Source organism: Orycteropus afer, unplaced genomic scaffold, assembly GCF_000298275.1.
Source record: "Orycteropus afer afer isolate SDZICR_OR568_19922 unplaced genomic scaffold, OryAfe1.0 scaffold00085, whole genome shotgun sequence".
Lineage (NCBI taxonomy): Eukaryota > Metazoa > Chordata > Mammalia > Tubulidentata > Orycteropodidae > Orycteropus > Orycteropus afer.
The window spans coordinates 8,803,573-8,821,692 of NW_006921672.1; the positions used below are offsets into that span (position 1 = coordinate 8,803,573).

General features: G+C 37.1%; 1 protein-coding gene across 1 annotated transcript in view; it reads right to left on the minus strand.

The window, feature by feature from the left end:
* TOP2A (DNA topoisomerase II alpha) overlaps positions 1 to 16,979 on the minus strand; it is a 36,949-nt gene extending 19,970 nt beyond the window's left edge. The window contains exons 1-24 of the mRNA XM_042781109.1: positions 16,959 to 16,979; positions 15,711 to 15,866; positions 15,414 to 15,504; positions 14,869 to 14,932; positions 13,182 to 13,327; positions 12,992 to 13,089; positions 12,586 to 12,798; positions 12,131 to 12,304; positions 11,836 to 11,937; positions 11,589 to 11,726; positions 9,829 to 9,967; positions 8,381 to 8,538; positions 7,967 to 8,092; positions 7,687 to 7,797; positions 7,443 to 7,548; positions 7,241 to 7,350; positions 6,894 to 6,986; positions 5,896 to 6,010; positions 5,671 to 5,792; positions 3,839 to 3,987; positions 1,805 to 2,036; positions 1,501 to 1,635; positions 1,174 to 1,374; positions 765 to 953 (exon numbers count right to left, since the gene is read on the minus strand). Coding sequence (XP_042637043.1) covers positions 765 to 953; positions 1,174 to 1,374; positions 1,501 to 1,635; positions 1,805 to 2,036; positions 3,839 to 3,987; positions 5,671 to 5,792; positions 5,896 to 6,010; positions 6,894 to 6,986; positions 7,241 to 7,350; positions 7,443 to 7,548; positions 7,687 to 7,797; positions 7,967 to 8,092; positions 8,381 to 8,538; positions 9,829 to 9,967; positions 11,589 to 11,726; positions 11,836 to 11,937; positions 12,131 to 12,304; positions 12,586 to 12,798; positions 12,992 to 13,089; positions 13,182 to 13,327; positions 14,869 to 14,932; positions 15,414 to 15,504; positions 15,711 to 15,866; positions 16,959 to 16,979 — 3,189 coding nt within the window. The remainder of the gene's footprint in view (positions 1 to 764; positions 954 to 1,173; positions 1,375 to 1,500; positions 1,636 to 1,804; positions 2,037 to 3,838; positions 3,988 to 5,670; positions 5,793 to 5,895; positions 6,011 to 6,893; positions 6,987 to 7,240; positions 7,351 to 7,442; positions 7,549 to 7,686; positions 7,798 to 7,966; positions 8,093 to 8,380; positions 8,539 to 9,828; positions 9,968 to 11,588; positions 11,727 to 11,835; positions 11,938 to 12,130; positions 12,305 to 12,585; positions 12,799 to 12,991; positions 13,090 to 13,181; positions 13,328 to 14,868; positions 14,933 to 15,413; positions 15,505 to 15,710; positions 15,867 to 16,958) is intronic.
* Positions 16,980 to 18,120: the final 1,141 nt, after the last annotated feature.

Genomic DNA, 18,120 nt, shown 5'->3' on the forward strand with positions numbered 1-18,120 from the left:
CCTCGGAAACCCAAGGAGGGGTCGCTATGAGTCAGATCCGACTCAACGGCAGTGAGTACCATAACCAATTCAACTTACTTGGCTTTCCTATATTCTAGTTAACCAGAGCTGAGCTATTTCTTTCAAGTCTGTCTTATACCCAGCTTTAGTCAAAATGTTTTTTTTCTGGTTCACCTAAACCATGACTTAGTTGCCTCTAGGATTTCTTTAAAAAAAAAAAATCACTAAGGCATTGTTATGTGCCCTCAAGTCAGATCTGACTCATAGCAACCCCTCCTTGGGTTTCCGAGGCAGCACCACTATGGAAGTAGATTGCCCAACCATCCTTCCGAGGAGTGGCTGGTGGTTCTGGTTAGCAGTCAAGTGCCTTAGGCACTATGCTACCAGAGCTCCCTGAGTTATGGTAGTGGGTGTCAAACACAAGATGCTTTGTTTTGGGAACACAGTCTACTTACAGCCATTTATAATCTCCCCCCTCTATCAGACTTATTATCTTTTCTCTCTAGTTCACACAGGGTCCTCTTTTAGCTTTCTTTTCCTATCTAAATGTCAACTAAATCTTGATTTCTCAAGATGATCAATCTAGTAAAAGTTGTCTCTCTCAAATGACTAATACATAATCAGATATTTGAAAGGAAAGCATAATCAGCTGAATTAATGGATTTTGCTCCTTTCTACCATTACTCTCACTAAAAATGTTTAAAGGAAGTTTGGTAAGAATGCAGTTTCAATAGAGGTAGTTATTCTAAAAACATACCAATGACTATTTTGCCATCTATTTTCTCTAAGATAAAGCGAGCTTGATTGTTCAGCTTAGCAGATTCAGCACCAAGCATTCCTAGAAGCCATTCTTTTCGTAATCCATAATATTTAAGCCTGAGTTCAAAGAAGTCTCTTAGAATATCCAGTACTGTGTCATATTTCTTTAAACAGCCTACATGGTCAAAAAGCACCTAGAACAGGAAAACATGGTTAGAGCCAGGGCAGATAGATAAACTGGTTAAATTTCATTGAAAGAGTTGTATATATTTATATGTATTTTTTCACATATATTTATATAAAGAACTTTTTTATATTCATTAAAAGTATAAAAGTAGCCTAAGATATCATTTTAAAAATTTATATTAATCTTTAATATAAATTGAAACACATGTCTTTCATTATGAGACATACCATAGAGTTGCATGTGAGACTAGTTTGAAGCTTGAAGACTTTGTGCAATCCAACTCTCTCTGCCTCTGCTAGTTTTTCTTCACTCATCTTCACAACAAACTTCACTGTGGTATCTGTATGATATTCCCTATAGTCTGTTATGAGAGGAGGTGTCTTCTCAGTGCCATTCAGCATGGGCTCTAGAACCTGTTCTTTATATGTCTAAAGAAAGAAATAATCCTTCTGTAAATTTTAAAATGTAGGCTCCTGAATATTCAATAAGCAACAGTACAAAAATGCCGTTCCCCCAAATCTAAAAGTAAAAAAAAGAAATCCACAATTATTTACCTGGGTCCATGTTCTGATGGGAAGCTCTGAGATTTCAATAGTCGTGGAATTAAGAATAGCTACTTCACCACTAATCACATATTGATTTGAAGCCAGTTCTTCAATAGTTCCTTTGAAGTTCTTGTAACTTGGAAGCTAAATTGATATTTACAAAAAGAATGTTTTTTAAATGTGATACTGAAGACAGAAATCACAATGGCATTAATTAATAAATCTAACATTAAAGTATAAAATAATTTTATATTTGTGTCCTCGTAGAACACCAAAGGGAAACTAGGGCACCTAAGGCACTTAGAATAGTTACCATTGGCAAAAGTTCTTCTCCATCCATCAATCTCCTGATGTTATTCACAACTTCACGAACATCAAAGTTGGGGATTTTGCAGGACCACCCAGTACCAATTCCTTCAGCCCCATTTATCAGGACCATGGGTATAATAGGAATGTACCATTCAGGCTCAACACGTTGGTTGTCATCATATAAGAACTTTAGTGTGTGATCATCTTTTGATGGAAATAACAACCGAGCTAAAGGGCTAAATAAAACAAAGAAATGTTATTTTACAAAAATAAAAGCTTTGATATTTAACTTTTGTGGAAAAGTGTTACCTCATACTTATACATGAAAATTACCTTAGCTTTCCCTGCTGTTTAATATGCTTTCAGTCATATCTATTGAATACTCTATGTGAGAGAGCTTGGCTGCTAACCAAAAGATTAGCAGTTTAAACCTACTAGACATTCTGTGGAAGAAAGATGTGGCAGTTTGGTTCTGTAAAGATTTAGAGCCATGGAAACCCTTTGGGGCAATTCTACTCTGTCCTTTAGAGTTGCTATGTGTCAGAGTCAACTCAATGCCAGTGAATTTGGTTTGGCTGTATTGGCCAGGCACTGGGAACACAGCAACGAATAAAACCAAGTCTCAGCCCTCAAGGAGCTCACATTCTAGTACAGGGAGATAGACAATGTATATTTTGTCAATGGTAGGGTAAGCGCTAAGAAGAAAAATAAACTAGGTAAAAGTGATTGAGGGAATGCTAAGGATAGGTAAGTACTTTCTGATAGGATAACATTTGAATAGAGAGAAGAAACTGAAGGAATGAAGTATATGGTATCAGGAGAAAGTGTTATGGGCAGAAGACCAGTAAGTAAAAGACCGTGAAGAGGGAGTATCCATAATAAGAGGCCAATGTAACTGGAACAGAGATGCTATGAGATGAAATCTGAGAATATGGGGAGTGGTGGTGCAGATTGCAAAGGGTCTGGCTAGCTAAAATGAAAGCTTTAGATTTTACTCTGAATGATGCAGTTGGAAGGCTCTGAGAGTGACATATTTTTAAAACCTGCTGTATTAAAGTACGAAAGAGTATTATGAAAGTCCAGACGAATCTTAACAAGAGGGTGGCATCAGTGAGAGTGGTCAGTTCCTGAACATTTTTCCAATATAGAGCCCATAGAATTTTCTGATGGATTAGACACAAGTTTGGAGAAAAGGAGTCAAATGTGACTATGTTTTTAGCTTATGCAATTAAAAGGATGGAGTTTTATGTACTGAAACAGAAGATTTGGTTTTGGACTTATGCTTGAGATACTTATTAGAGGTTTGGGCTGAAGATTTAAAGCTGTGGGACTAGATGGATGGGAGATCACTTGGGAAGTAAATATGGATAGTGGAGAGATGAAGGAGTTTTGGGACAGTCCAGTATTTAGAGGTTGGAAGATGAGAAGAACCCAGCAAAGAAGACTAATGAGGAGAAGAAGCAATACAGTCTGGTTTTTAAAGGTCAAATGAAGAAAGAATAGTTTTAAGAAAGATAGAGTGATCCAAAGGAAGGCAAATTTCAGTTGTGGTATTTAAGAATCAAGCTCTTCTTTATTCACACCCAACCCCAGTATTTCTCAATGTCAGCACTACTATAGACATTTTGAGCTGGGTAATTCTGTTGTAGGGAGCTTTCTTATGTATTACAGAATGATTAGCAACAACCCTGGCATCTGCTCACCAGATGCCATTTAGCACTGACCTCCCTAGTCATGACATCAAAACTGTCTCCAAACATGGCCAAATGTCCTCTAGAGGGCAAAATCTACCCTGTTTGAGAACCACTGTTCTATATGAAGAAAATAATAATATAAATAAATAAATAAGACATGGAAGTGAAAACTTTTATGGTTTGGCAAGGAATCAAGGAATACAAAGTCTATAGGTATTAAGTTGAAATAGGATTTTGACTTTCTGCTTATTGCAAAGAACACTGTAATTAAACCTTAACTAATTCTCTCACATTGCTTCAAAATTGGAAATGGCAATTTCACTAAAAATTGAAAGTGTACTGACCTGAGCATTGTGAAGATGTATCGAGGACTAGCAGAATCCTTGCCTCCGTGCAGCCTTGTACCGAACTGACCAATAGGCTGCAAGAGGTTCAGATTATTGCTGCCCACAAAATTCTGAGCCAAATTGATAATGGTCATCATTAGTGACATCTGGAGGGGGGAAAAAAAGATTTCTTAATATGGTAAGTAAGTTTCTAATAATACATATTCATACAAGCCTCATTTTAATTCTAGGTTTTACGAGGTTCAGATGTTTAGTGACTTGCCCCAGATTAATACAAGACAGAACTCTTAAACCTAAAACCTCTGGCTCTAAGTTCAAAATGTTCTTGCCTTCCAATAACTTCTACCTATTAAGTCCTACTTATCCATAAAGGAATAGCTCAAATGTCTCCCTTCCTCTCATTACCCTTAGCAGAATGAAATACCTCCTCCTTTGTGTTATAGCACTACTCATTTCTATTATAGAACATTTATCACTTTATTCTACATTTGTGTGTGGTGGCCTAGTGGATAAACTATGATTACTCTGAAGGTAGGGAACATATAATTTATTTGGCTTTATCTACCTGGTACCTGCTAAGGAGTCAGCAAATATTTGTTGGGTGAATATTTAGTAGCCCTCTCCAATTCTCAGGAATAACCAAAGTTAATTTAGAGTATATTTTCCTAGATATTTTCCTTTAAGTATTGTTCTGGCCCTCTTTTTTTTTTTCCCCTGCCAACAGACCATGGACATTCTTTAATGACAGTACATACAGATTTACTTAAACAACTTCACTGATGTATCATAATTTACTATTATAATTTTTCCAATTGATGGAGATTTTGGATATCTAAATTTTAACATGATGGTTATAATGAACATTATTAAATATCTCTGAACATAGATCTTTTATATACTCATGAGTATCTTTCTAAGATTACTTGTAGAAAGAAAACTGCTGCTAGGTTAAAGGGTATGCACATTTTTCAGTTTGATAGATTTTATCAAATTACTCTCTACTGTGACTCATACAAGGAGCTCTGGTGGTGCAGTGCTTAAAGCATTCATTGGGCTAGACTAATGGACCATGAGAACCTCAGCCTGTATGACCCAGAGACCAGAAGAACTAGAGGGGCCTGGCTACCAATGCCAACCACTTGGAAAGGGATCAAAATTGGAGATCCTGTATAGAACGAGAGAAGAATGTAAAACAAAACTCAGTATCAGAAAAAAGACCAGGGTTACTGGTCAGACAGAACTGGCAAAACCCCAAAGACTATGGCCCTGAGTTACCCTTTGGGCCTGGAATTGATTTTACTCTTGTAGCTTAACTCTCAGCCAAACAACAGAAAGTCCTGTGAGCTGAACACCTACACCAGAGAGATGTACTTCTTACAACAGTCAACCATGGGAGATCAGAAGGGAAGCATTTGCACAGGTAGAAATGTAGGGAGACACAAAATATGTATATGAACTGTTGAATGTAAAATGAATCTGGTTTGTAAAATTTCACCCAAATCTCTTTCTCTTTCACACACACACACATGACAACGAGGGGAGGAGGAACAATGGCAGCAGAGTATTAGGCTGCTAACCAAAAGGCCAGTGATTTGAACCCACCAGCTGCTCTGTGGGAGAAAGATGAGGCAGTCTGCTTCCATAAAGATTTAGAGCCTCAGAAGCCTTACAGGACAGGTCTACTCTGTCCTAATGGGTTGCTATGCATTCAGAATTGACTTGATGGCAGTGGGATGACTCATAAAAAGCTCCAAAAACTGTTTGGAGAATAATTTTGGAGGTGTTTCTCCTACAATGTTTTCTTGAAACATTATGGATAGTGTGTTTACCTCACCATGATGATAAGAGGACATCTCAGCCACTGACCCAGCTAACTGGGCAACCTTCACCTCTCGCTTGTCATTCCGTTTGAAACAAGTGAACAAAACCTTTCTTTGACCTGGTTTCAAACCTTTAAGATCAAAGAGTGGCAAACATTAGTATTCTCAATTTAATAATTTCTGAGCATTGATTTCTATCTTACGATAAAAACAGACTAACAAATTGTAACTCACCATCAACCATAGAAGGGATAGATCTTTCATTATCAGAATTTGAGAACAGGATAAGTTCTTTGTTTATGAAGTCATTGTAGGTTAGATATGTGGTAGCCTGCCCATACAAGTAATCCTGAGGAGCCAAAGAATATTACATGATACAGTTTATAATGATGGTCTTTGAGGAACAACTCAGAAAAGGAGGGTGGGAATAGTTGCACAACTGGGAGAATGTAATCAATGTCACTGAATTGCACATGGAGAAACTTGAATTTGTATATGTTTTGGCTGTGTATATTCTCAATAATAAAAATCATATATATATGAAAGACACTTGTCTTAACAATGCTTCACACAAAAATAAGCCTCTCAAGAACTATAACTTCTGTGAAAATTTTAAGTACCTCAAAAATAAAGAATTACATAGAACTATTATATATATTTTAAAGATAAAGCAAACCTAATTGTTGCACAATGAGAAAAATATGTGCATTGCCTGTGTAATCTCTTTCAGGCTCAAGACATTAATGTGGCAGCCTAAATAAAAATAAGAGTATTTCTATAGTAACAAATCTGTCCTGGAAGAAGTGTAGCCCAAAGAAGTTCCAGCTCCTTGGAAGTGAGAATGGCCACACTTCATCTCACCTACTTGGGTCATGTTGCCAGAAGGGACCATTCCCTAGGGAAGGATACCATGCTTGATAAAGTGGAGGGCCAGTGAAAAAGGGGAAGAGCCTCAACAAGATGGATCGATGCAGTGGCTGTAACGATGGGCTCAAGTATAGCAAGGATTGTGAGGATGGTGCGTGACTGGGCAGTCTTTCTTTCTGTTGTACATAGGGTTGCTATGAGTCGGAACCCACTTCGACAGCACCTAATAACAACATAGTAACTATTAAAGTTTTCTTTTTACTGAAATAACTACTCAGTAACTATAATTTTCTGCAATAGTGATCCCATAAGGTCGGTCAAATAACAGAATAGTAAATTTTGGAGGATATAATTAAGACTTTTACCTCTGGAAGGCCAAGCAACTTTCGTTGTCTTCTATCCTCCATGAAATGAGTTAACCATTCTTTTCGATCATCTATCTGTTTTTTGCTAAAGGCCTACAAATAAGATGAAAAAGGTAACAAAGGTACTCATAGGTTCCAAAATACCTCTTCTGTAAGAAAACAAATAAGTAAATAAACAAACAATAAAACCTCAGTTTTCTAAACTATCTGGTCCCTTTTTTCAGGGAAACATGGAAATATTCTATTATATAAAACACTTATGAAGAAATTTAAATGTTTTGATTGGCTAGCTAAAGCAGTGATTTATAAAATTAGAATATAGATATGAAATACAATTCAGAACTCACCAGGCTAATTGCAGCATCATCTTCAGGACCAGAATATCTGAATTGAATCCGATGTCTTTTCATATCTGCAAAGTATTCTTTAGCTTCTTTTGATGTGCTGGTGCCCAAACCTACAAAAGTCAAGACACCAAGTTATCCCATATAAATTTTGTATATGGCATAAAACAAAACCAAAAAGTTCTGTATCAGTTTCATTACAAACCTTTGTAGTATTTGACTTTCCATTTTTTATGATTTGGAGTAGAACTCTTCCATTCTTCAAATTCAGGAAGACTATAGAATGCCATTTCTTGCTTGTTTTTAGATACCTGTGATAAAGAACACATTGTGGCTTTCCACACTACTGGGTCCCCTTCCTACCATCATGCGTGGGGCACATGTATATCTCAGTTAGAGGATCAGAATCTTAAAAAATATCCCTTATTCTATCTTAGAAATTAGTGTACCTTTACAATGGGGGTGATAAATTCCTCCAGAAAACGATGTCTTAGAAGAGAAGGCCAGTTGTGATGAATAAAATTAATCAGCAAGCCTTTTATATGGGAACCATCTTGGTCCTAGAGATATTTGGAAAGCCAAAGCACAAAAGAATTATTTAGAAACTATATCTGCAGGGATTAAAAAAAGGCTATTTATATTCAGACTCACTTAACTTGCACATATGATATACAACAATAAGACATGAGTCCAAATTTAGTACAAAATCTAAAATACAACAAATCTGACCTGATCTGTCATAATCATTATCCTCCCATAACGAAGAGTCTTCAGTGAATCTTCATCTTCATAGTTTTTCTTGTACTGAAGACCCACAATCTTAATGATATTGTTAATTTCAGCATTTTCCATTATCTGAAATGGAATATTCCAGAAAAATAATGTTTAATTTAAAATTTTCCAAAGAACAAAGAAATACAACAGTAGATGTTGAGAGGATTTTCTTTCACTCCAGTATTTTTAATTGTTAGCCTATACTGTAGAAAACCATGATTAAGATATAATGGACCCAATTTCTTAAAATAACAACAATAATAAACTATATAAAGTATATTTCATAATGCCCAATGAGGGAATGAACAATAAACATGAAGTCCTGCATTATAAACTAAATTTAGATTCTAACAATAGTTTTATATCTACCTGTTTATGAGAAGCTTCTCGAACATTGAGAATTTTTCCTCTAAGAGGAAAAACCCCATACTTGTCTCTCCCAACCACACCAAGGCCTGAAACAGCCAAAGTTTTAGCTGAGTCTCCCTCAGTCAGGATAAGTGTACAATCAGTGGAGTTTCGGCCTCCTAAAATTAAAGTCCACAAATTTATATTAGCACTTGTAGTTCAACCTCAAATATATTAACTCAGATATGTTAATAGCCTTGTGATAAAACACAAATAATTTAAAATTCACAACATGTTAATTCAGGAGTGAAATAGAGCTAATAATTAAATATTTTAGCTAAAGTTCATAGTCAATAAAAAATACTTTATTTTCTAGACTAATTTCTGAGGATATTTATATTGTTGCTAAATGTTCATATGCTCATTCACTATTAACATGTTTGTTGGGTAGTAGATCACTATACAAACATTTTTGTTTTATATACAAAATTAATTACCGCAGCATTATTTATAACAGCTAAAATTAGAAATGACCTAAATGGCCAAAACCAAAACCAAACTTATTGCCATCAAATCAGTTTCAACTCACAGACAGAATAGAATTGCCCTAGAGTTTCCAAGGCTATAAATCTTTATGGAATCAGACTGTGTCATCCTTCTCCCACAGAGTGAGGGGTTGGTGGATTTGAACCACTGACCTGGGTTAATGGCCAAAATGCCTTACCCACAGCACCATCAGAGCTTCTAAAATGGTCAATAGTAGGAAATTAGCAAAACTATTCTATTATATATTAAATGCCATGGGAAAAGTATTCATGATATGTAATTAAAGCTCAAAATAATATTCAGACAACTGATACATAAGAAAATTGCTAGATATGTAAGAGACGAGAATTGATTTGGGTGAAGAGAAAGGTAATATCAAATTGAGTGACCAATACAATGACATTAAGGAAAAGGAAGACACAGAGGGGTGCACAAGAGGTACAGACAACAAAGATTATACTTATACAATACTGTGTTATCAGTAATAACAAACATAAAAAAATAATATATCAGACAAAAAAAAAAACAAAAAAACCCAAACTCACCGCAGTGGAGTCAGATCTGACTCATAACAACCCCTCCTTGGGTTTCCAAGGCAGTATCACTATGGATATTGCCTGGTCTTCCTTCCAAGGAGTAGCTGGTGGGTTTGAACTGTCAGCCTTCTGGTTAGCAGTCAAATGCCCTAGGCACTATGCCACCAGAGCTCCCAAGGTTGAAAAATTTTTTTTCAGGTGTTTAATGTTCAAACACATAGTGAAAAGACTGAAGGATATTGAACCAACAATGGTGAGCAATTTTCTGTATTTCCAAATTTTCTACAATAAATATGTTACTTTAAAAGCTAGAAAAACATTTACATAGTAAAAAATAAAAATGAATGAAACAACTATAAAATTTAAATTTTGGAAACATTTGTATACCTGCATCATTGGCATCGTCAAGTTTGGGAATCCCTTTGATTCTGTTATGCTTTACAGCTGAACACTTCTTGTTCAACTGGACTTGGGCTTTAAACTTCACCCAGTTTAGTATGCTTTCTACAATACCACAGCCAATTGCCTGCAAATGAGAAGTTTCATGTTAGGGAAGAAGCGTGTGATCAGAAATCTAGAATATAAGTAAGCTCCCCCTCCCCAAATAATGATGAATGTTGTGAATAAGTGAAAAGGGTACTACATATAATAGCAAGTCCAATGTTATATTGGAACCAAGTTAGTTGGGGGAGGGGTGCAAAATAAGTTTTTTTTAAGGAAATAAGGTTTATGATCTAATGTATGTAGTTAGCCAGGTGAAAAGCATTTCAGGCCAAGTGACTGGCATGTGAAATAGCTCTAAGGAAGGGAAGAGACTAAGTGAGTAATTGAAAGCCAGTAGAAAGGAAATTTAGATAAGACAGGAAACAGTGTCATGAGCTGAGGCTGGAGATATAGGCAGGAGTTAGACTATGGCAGGCTTTTATTGGCCAAATTAAGGAATTTGGACCTTCCCTAAGGGTGGAAATCACTGAAAGGTTTTAAAAGTAAGAGAGTGTCATGGATTGAATTGTGTCCCCCCATATCAATTAGGCTAGGTCATAATTCCCAGTATTGTGTGATTATCTTCCATTTTGCGATGTGTTGTAAATCCTAACCTCTATATATCAATGAGGCAGAATCAGTGTGGGGAGTGTCCAGATGCAGTCTTACAAGATAGCATCACACCCTTACTCAAGTCACATCCTTGCTTGAGTCATACCTTTTATCTTACAAAAGCTAAAAGGAGGGAGAAGCAAACAGAGAAGAGAAAGACCTCACTACTACAACAAAGAGCTGGGAGTGGACCATGTCCTTTTGACCTGGGGTCTTTGTGCCGAGAATCTCCTAGACCCAGGGGAGACTGATATCAAGATATAAGGAGATCTCTAAGGAATACCAGGCCTATAACCACTGAAAAGAGACAAGGACCTTTCCCTAGAGCTGGCACCCTGAAATCAGACTTCTAGCCTTCTATATTTCTGTTTGTTAAAGGTATTCACTTTTGGTATTTCTGTTACAGAAGCACTAGATAACTATGAGAATGAAGAGAAAAATGTATGTTTTAACATAAAAAGATCATACAAGAGCACTGTAAAAAAGAATTAAACCAGCTGCCATTGAGTTGCTCCAGACTCATGGCAATCACATGTGTGTCAGAGTAGAATTGCAGGGTTTTCAATGGCTGATTTTTCTAAGTAGATCACCAGGGCATTTTTTTTGAACTACCTCTGAGTGGACTTGAATCACCAACCTTTTGATTAGCAGCAGAGAGTTAACTGTTTGCAGCACTCAGGGATTCCTTTTACTATGGTAGGTTTGTTTGTTTGAGGGTGGGGAGTTCATTGTACAGGGGTCAGTGAGTAGAGGTAATTCAGTTTTGGATGTGTTGTCTGATAGCAGCCTTGAGGCACTTGAGTGAAGATGTTTGGTAGGGAATCTGTTAGATGAATTGAGTTCAGAAGTGTTCTAAGCTGAATATAATATAATCGAGAAATACAGCTAAGCTCCTAGTAAGATGCTGGGGTAAAAGCTGTATTTTACCTCCTGTTCAGATTAGGAAGAATTGGAGAAGTACAGTGTGGGAGGATCTGTTTCTGCAGAGCTGAGAAGGGCAATGGATAATAAAGTAAGGAGCTTCTATTTTTATTTCCCTTTAAGTTACTCACAGCTTTGATGAATTTTTCACTTAATTGGCATGTTGATCCAAAGCTCTTGACCTGTAAAGTCATGTTTTCCTTTGTCTGAGAGTCAAAGGTTGGATTTTCAATTAAGGCATTCACAAAAATCCACATGTGATTTTTCACCTGCAGTAAAAGTTAATAATAAATCACTAAAAACCAACTCATGCTTTGTAAATGGCTTTTCTCTTCTGCCTTGACTTTAGAAAAAGAAAGCTGTGCTAAAATATCATACCTGATGTGCTTTTACAGCAACACCACCTTTGTTCTTCTTCTTCACAACCTCAACAAGTTTAGTCACTATCTGGTCAGCTACATAATCAACGTGTCTACCACCCTGATAAGGAAAATACCAAATTGTAAAACTCAGTATCCTCAAAATTAAAATATTTGAACATTAAAAAAATAAAACAACAAACTTAGCTTCTTTTATATCAACATAGCCAAATATCCAAGTTCATTTTATATATTAACATCAATAAAAACACTTACATGAAAGATAAATCATAATAATTCAAGAATAAAATTACCTTGGAAGTAGCAATGCTGTTGACAAAGCTGATTTGCTGAAAACCCTTTTCACTCATTGTTAAACACACTTCCCACCTGTGGTTTACTTGTTCATAGATAACTTTCAATGAGTTGCCAGTTTCATCTACCTTATCCTTCAAATACATGTCCACATAGCTACGGAATCCTTTTACCTATACAGGAATTAAATGTGATGGTATTAAAAAAACTAATAAAATGGTCTCCACTGACTATCAAAAGAGGACATAAAAGGATTTATTTAGGTGTTCCTTTGAAGAAGAAATTATTTTATTAAGTTTAAAATGAGATGATTAAGGAAATGGTGTATACCATTCTCTTTTCAAGAACATATCTGAAAAGTGGTAAGAAAAACATTTGAGAGGAAAAATCAGTTTTGTACTTGACAATGATCACAAAGCCTCTCATTACTGTTAATACTCAGGAGAATACTCACTGGCAGTGTATTTCCATTGAGAAAGACTTTGACATCTTTAGTGGATCCAGCAATATCATATGCTCTTCTAACCATCAGTGCAACAATATCTTTGTCTAAGCTTTGCATTTTAAACTTCGACAAATCAGGCTGGAAGGTGATGCATGTATAATCTTCTCCATTAAAGGGCTTGAGTTCCATCTCACCAGCTTTCCCCATGTTATTCATCCATGTCTATGGAAGAATAGGAAAGGTGAAAAACTCAAGTCATCTCACAAACAAATAAGAAATAAATAATACAAATTTACAAATCTTAGAAAATAATAGTTATTTTCATGAATACTTTCCTACTATTTTATATTTTATATAAATTATAGCAAACCAACCATTAGTGCCATTATAAACTTATAAATACTTATTTACTTGCCTGTTTGAATTTTTTCTTGTATTCTTTACTGGCTGTTTCCACAGTGAATTTGGTACTGAATATATTACACAGTTTGGCTCCATAGCCATTTCGACCACCTGGGCAAATAAATATGACAAATAATCATTTAAAAGATGTATTTTTTTCCCCCCAGGAACTAATATGTTCTTTATTTTCCTCAATACTCTACCTGTTACTTTCTTCTCATCATCATCATAGTTACTGGAAGTTAGGAGTTGTCCAAAGATGAGGGCTGGAACATACATCTTTTCAACTTTGTGCTCAACAACAGGAATACCTTTTCCATTATTCCATATGCTAATTAAATTGTTTTCCCTAAGAGAATAAAGTTTTTGTTGTAAAATAAACATTAAACTAATACTCAACATTTTTATATTTAAATATTAATATAGACAGAAGAAGTTCATAAATCTCAATTTCCTGTGACTCTTTATATACACCTTCTGAAATTCAGCATGAACTACTTTTCCCACCATGCTATTTCAGGATATCTACAGTGTCAAAGGAAAGATAAATAAAACAAAACAAAAACTTACCCTTTTCAACATCTGGGAAGATACTGATAATGCTTACAAATATGAAAATTTTAAATGTTAGCATAAACAAAGGGAAATGATTTATTCCAAATGGAAAAAAAAGGACAAAAGTTGGAAACAATATTATTTTACTGTGTTTTAGAGGATCATTTGTACTCCTTTAGCATTCCCACTCAACAAGTCATATTACAAAACAAATATGAAAGGGAAAAATGCTATCAATCATAAACTAGCATGCCTACCAATAAAATGCTGAAAACTTGGACTTATTGTTTTAGGTTAACTCTCAAAAAACAGGATATGTTTTAGTTATAACTAGACATACACTATGGTTCTTATAGTATATAATATTACCTATAAAAAAAGACTAATAAAACTAGTTCAATCAACATTTTCTAAAGACAATCATATCAAGTTCCTGGGGGTGTCCAAGAACTTCATCATTAACCTTACAAAAAGAGCCCAAAGTATAATTTACTTCCTAAGTGACCAGGCTAATAAAAATGTAAAACACACACTCTGCATTTATAACCAGAAATGTTAAAATCAAATTATTCTCTACCACCACCTGCTGGTTTATTGTTTGAATAGCATCATGAGAAAAAGTTAAAACTCTAGGCTCTAGAAAGCTGGTATCTCTGCCCTCCAGTTGCATCTGACTCACAGTGACCCTTCCTTGGGTTTCTGAGGAAGTATCACTATGGAAGTAGATTGCCTAGTCTTCCTTCCGAGGAGTGGCTGGTGGATTTGAACCACCAGCCTTCTGGTTAGCAGTTCGATGCCTTAGGCGCTACACCACCAGAGGTCCCAGAAAAATAAGAGCTTGCTCACATTTAGATGCTTGCTAAAGTATTTAGAGATGAGGTGTCATAATATGTTGTTGTGTGCCATCCAGTCAGACCTGACTCATAGAGACCCCTCCTTGGGTTTCCCAGGCAGTATCACGATGGAAATAGATTGCCCAACCTTCCTTCCAAGGAGTGGCTGGTAGGTTTGAACTGCCAGCCTTCTGGTTAGCAGTCTAATGCCTTAGGCACTATGCTACCAGAGTTCCTGTCATAATATAAATATGTAATTTATTTCCAAATGACTCAGAAAAATCTATATAGATGGAATAAATGTGACAAAATGTTGATAACAGGATCTAGGCGGTGAGTACCATAGGTGTTCATTTTAGTGTTGTGCTTTTCTGTACTTTTGACTTAAAAAAAAAAAAGAAAAAAAAAAAAAGCCAATTTCAGTAGTAATCAAAGTAAATGCAAGTAGGATTAACACTAACAATTTGCTATAATAAACAAAAGACCAAGCAAAAAGACATACGGGTCAATTGTGACTTTGATACAAGACATTTTCGGATCCCTTTGCTTGTTGTCTGCAGCATTGACTGAAAGACAATAAAATATATATTTGTAAGTAATTTTGAAAAGATTCATTAAGATGTAGAAAAAAGTTCCTAAAACAGCACAGGAATAGCATTCCAAACCCAAACTACCATTGAGTCCCATTTCATAGTGACCCTACAGGACAGAGTAGAACTGCCCCATAGGGTTTCCAAAGCTATAAATCCTTTTTCTCCAGCAGAGTGGCTAGTGGGTTTGAACTATGGAACTTTTGATTAGCACCCAAATTCTTTAACCACTATACCACCAGAGCTCCTTGAAGTAGCATTAACAAGGTGTTAATGTAGCAATTTTTGTCTATAGTACTGTTTCTAGGAAAGAATTCAATTCTTGGGCTCCAGGAGACTGCTTCATCTTTGCCAACTATTATTCAAAATGACAGGTGCTCTGGTTACGAAGGGTTTGATAGGAATGACACTTGTAAAAGATTTGACCTATAAATCTTTAGGTGAAGAATTTACTCACCTAGAATTTCATCAAAGATTTTGTATAAACCAGGAACAAATGTGACTTCCCTATAATTAATGCCGATATCTTCATCGTAAACCCACATGTGCTAGAAACAAGACAAAGAAATACATTTACTTTCTATTTATTCTGTTTTATCATAGTGATTACTATAGTCTTCTGGATTAACACAGTACTTGCATGATAGCTAAGGCCAGTTCTAGTAACAATCAAACCACGTGAGATATAGAAAATTAATCTACAAAAGTACACATTTTAACTACTAAAAATTGCATTTTATTATCTTGGTTTTACCTGTGTCACTAATTCCACAGAGCCAATGTAGGTATCTGGGCGGAGCAAAATATGTTCCAATTGTGTTTTCTTTTGATAGATTCTTTCGACAGACAGTCTTTTCTTAGCATCTTCATTTTTCTTTGTTTTGTTGATTTGCATATTTTCATTTACAGGCTAGCAATTTCAAAAAATCAAAGAAAAGGAATTTTTAATCATAGGTTTATCAGGAACTATGAACAAAATGTCCATCATAATGGTATGCTTAAACCCACTATTAACAAATTGCAATCTCTAGCAGGTAACGGGGAGTTCTGGTAGCATAGTGGCTAAGGCACTTGACTGCTAACCAGAAGGCTGGCGGTTCAAACCCCACCAGCCGCTCCTCGGAAGGAAGATGGGGCAATCAACTTCCGTAGTGATACTGCCTCGGAAACCCAAGGAGGGGTCGCTATGAGTCGGGTTCGACTCGACAGCACGTAACAACAACAACACAACAGGTAATAGTAGAGTTTAGTTTTGTGCAAACATGGCAATTAAAGTTAACTGCAGCCAGTGTAAATTTACATAGACATACATTATCTCACAAAGTGTATCTGACGTGGAAGTATTTCCCTTCCACACTGCTTTAGACGTCGTCAGTGAAATACACCCACTTCGTTCATCTACTCCATAAATATTTCCTGAGTGTCCACTAGGTCCCAAACACATAACAGATTCTACTTCAACAGCAGCTATTTGGAGACCATCAATTCAATCCTTTGGCCACGTTAATGTTCTGGGCACAGGATGGGCAGTTTTTTTGGAAACTCGCGTCTGCAGGTTCCTTAAACCAGAACCCTCTGCCACGCTCAGCATCTTCCAAGATCTGCAAATTTCAACTCCATTTTCCACAGAGGGGAGGGAGGAAAGCATGTGTAGGTGCTACTTAAAGTTACACGCGGACCATGATAATACAGATCTACCACAGACCGAATTGAATCCTGTCCCTGGAAACAGTAAAACGCAGCACCCTGGAAGCCCGTTTGGCGGCCAACACTTCAATACTACAGATGGGTCTCACCCTGCTCACGATCACCCAGAGGCCAGGAAATGGGGGTCGACAGGGAATATGGATTCCCTGCCCTTCAGGGCGCTCTGAGGGACATCCGGGGCTCCCTGCCCGCCGCGGGGCCGCACCACAGCCCAGAAGCCCTCACCCCTCATGGGCCGCCAGCTATGCCCGGACCGCGCTGAGGCTTCACGACCCGGCCCTTCCGCGAGCTGTACCTGCAGTGGTGACACCTCCATGGTGACGGTCGGGAAGGGCCTCGAGAACCCTGGACTCGACTAAACCGGCTGGAGCCACGAGACCACCGGAGACGACGAAACTACCCCTCTCCTGAAGGTCGTCGGTTAGGAGAGCTCGCCTTGTCCCATTTGAACCTTCCCGTAGCCCGCCCAAACCAGGTAAACCAATCCCTGACTCTCTCTTTCCGGCTCCTTCAAGAAGAACCAATCGTCACTGGTCTTTCATATTCTCCTATGAACGGCTGAGTTGATTGGGGGCCTGTTCGAATGAACCAATTAGATAAGGGAGGCGGGACTAGAGGGTTTCAAACGGCACCACTCCAAGTCTTTAGCCGAGAGACTGACAGGCAATATGGCCAATGAGAAGGAGTCACTTTTTCTTTCAGTGCTGAAAACTATAGAGACGCGCTTTGGAAGCGGGAAGGTTTTCCTGATGTGCCCGCTCAGTGTGAAAAGACATGAAGAAAAGAGGCCATGAAGGCTATTTATTTTCCAAGAACCGCTGTCCTACTTCAGAACCCCTAAATCTGAAAACTGTTCTAAGATTCTCCATTTTCCTGAAGAAACGGCGCTTCTTTCCAAGACAGGCAGTCAAGCCGTTTGGTTAAGCGAACAAGTTCTAGCTTCAACCTCAACCCCTCCTCCCGCAAGAACTTAATTTCAAAGAAATTAGTGCTATCGTTGTGATTTTTAGTTTTCCTGTCAGAAGAAGCTCTGGTGGTGTAATGGTTACAACATTGGGCTGCTAACCAAGGGGTCGGCGGTTTGAATGTACAGAGCTCTGTGGTATAAAGATGAGGCAGTCTGCTTCAGTAAAGATATATAGCTTTGGGAAACCCCATGGGTCGCTATGAGTGGGAATCAGTTCAATGGCAGTGGGTTTTTTTGTTTTGTTTTGTTTTTATTGGAAGGGTGTAGAGAGGCCATGCAAAATAGAAGACAGCTTTCAAGCCCCCCAGAAGAGCAGTAACTGATAAAAGATTCGAATAAGTCATTGCTTCATGAACTGAAGATGGTTTCACTAGTATTGCAGAGATACGTTTTAAATTTGGGCCGTCCTGGAACTGAAACCTTTCCTCGGACTGCCAGTAGGATGTCCTATAACTTGTTACTTTTGCTTTCCTCAGCATAAAAACCTACT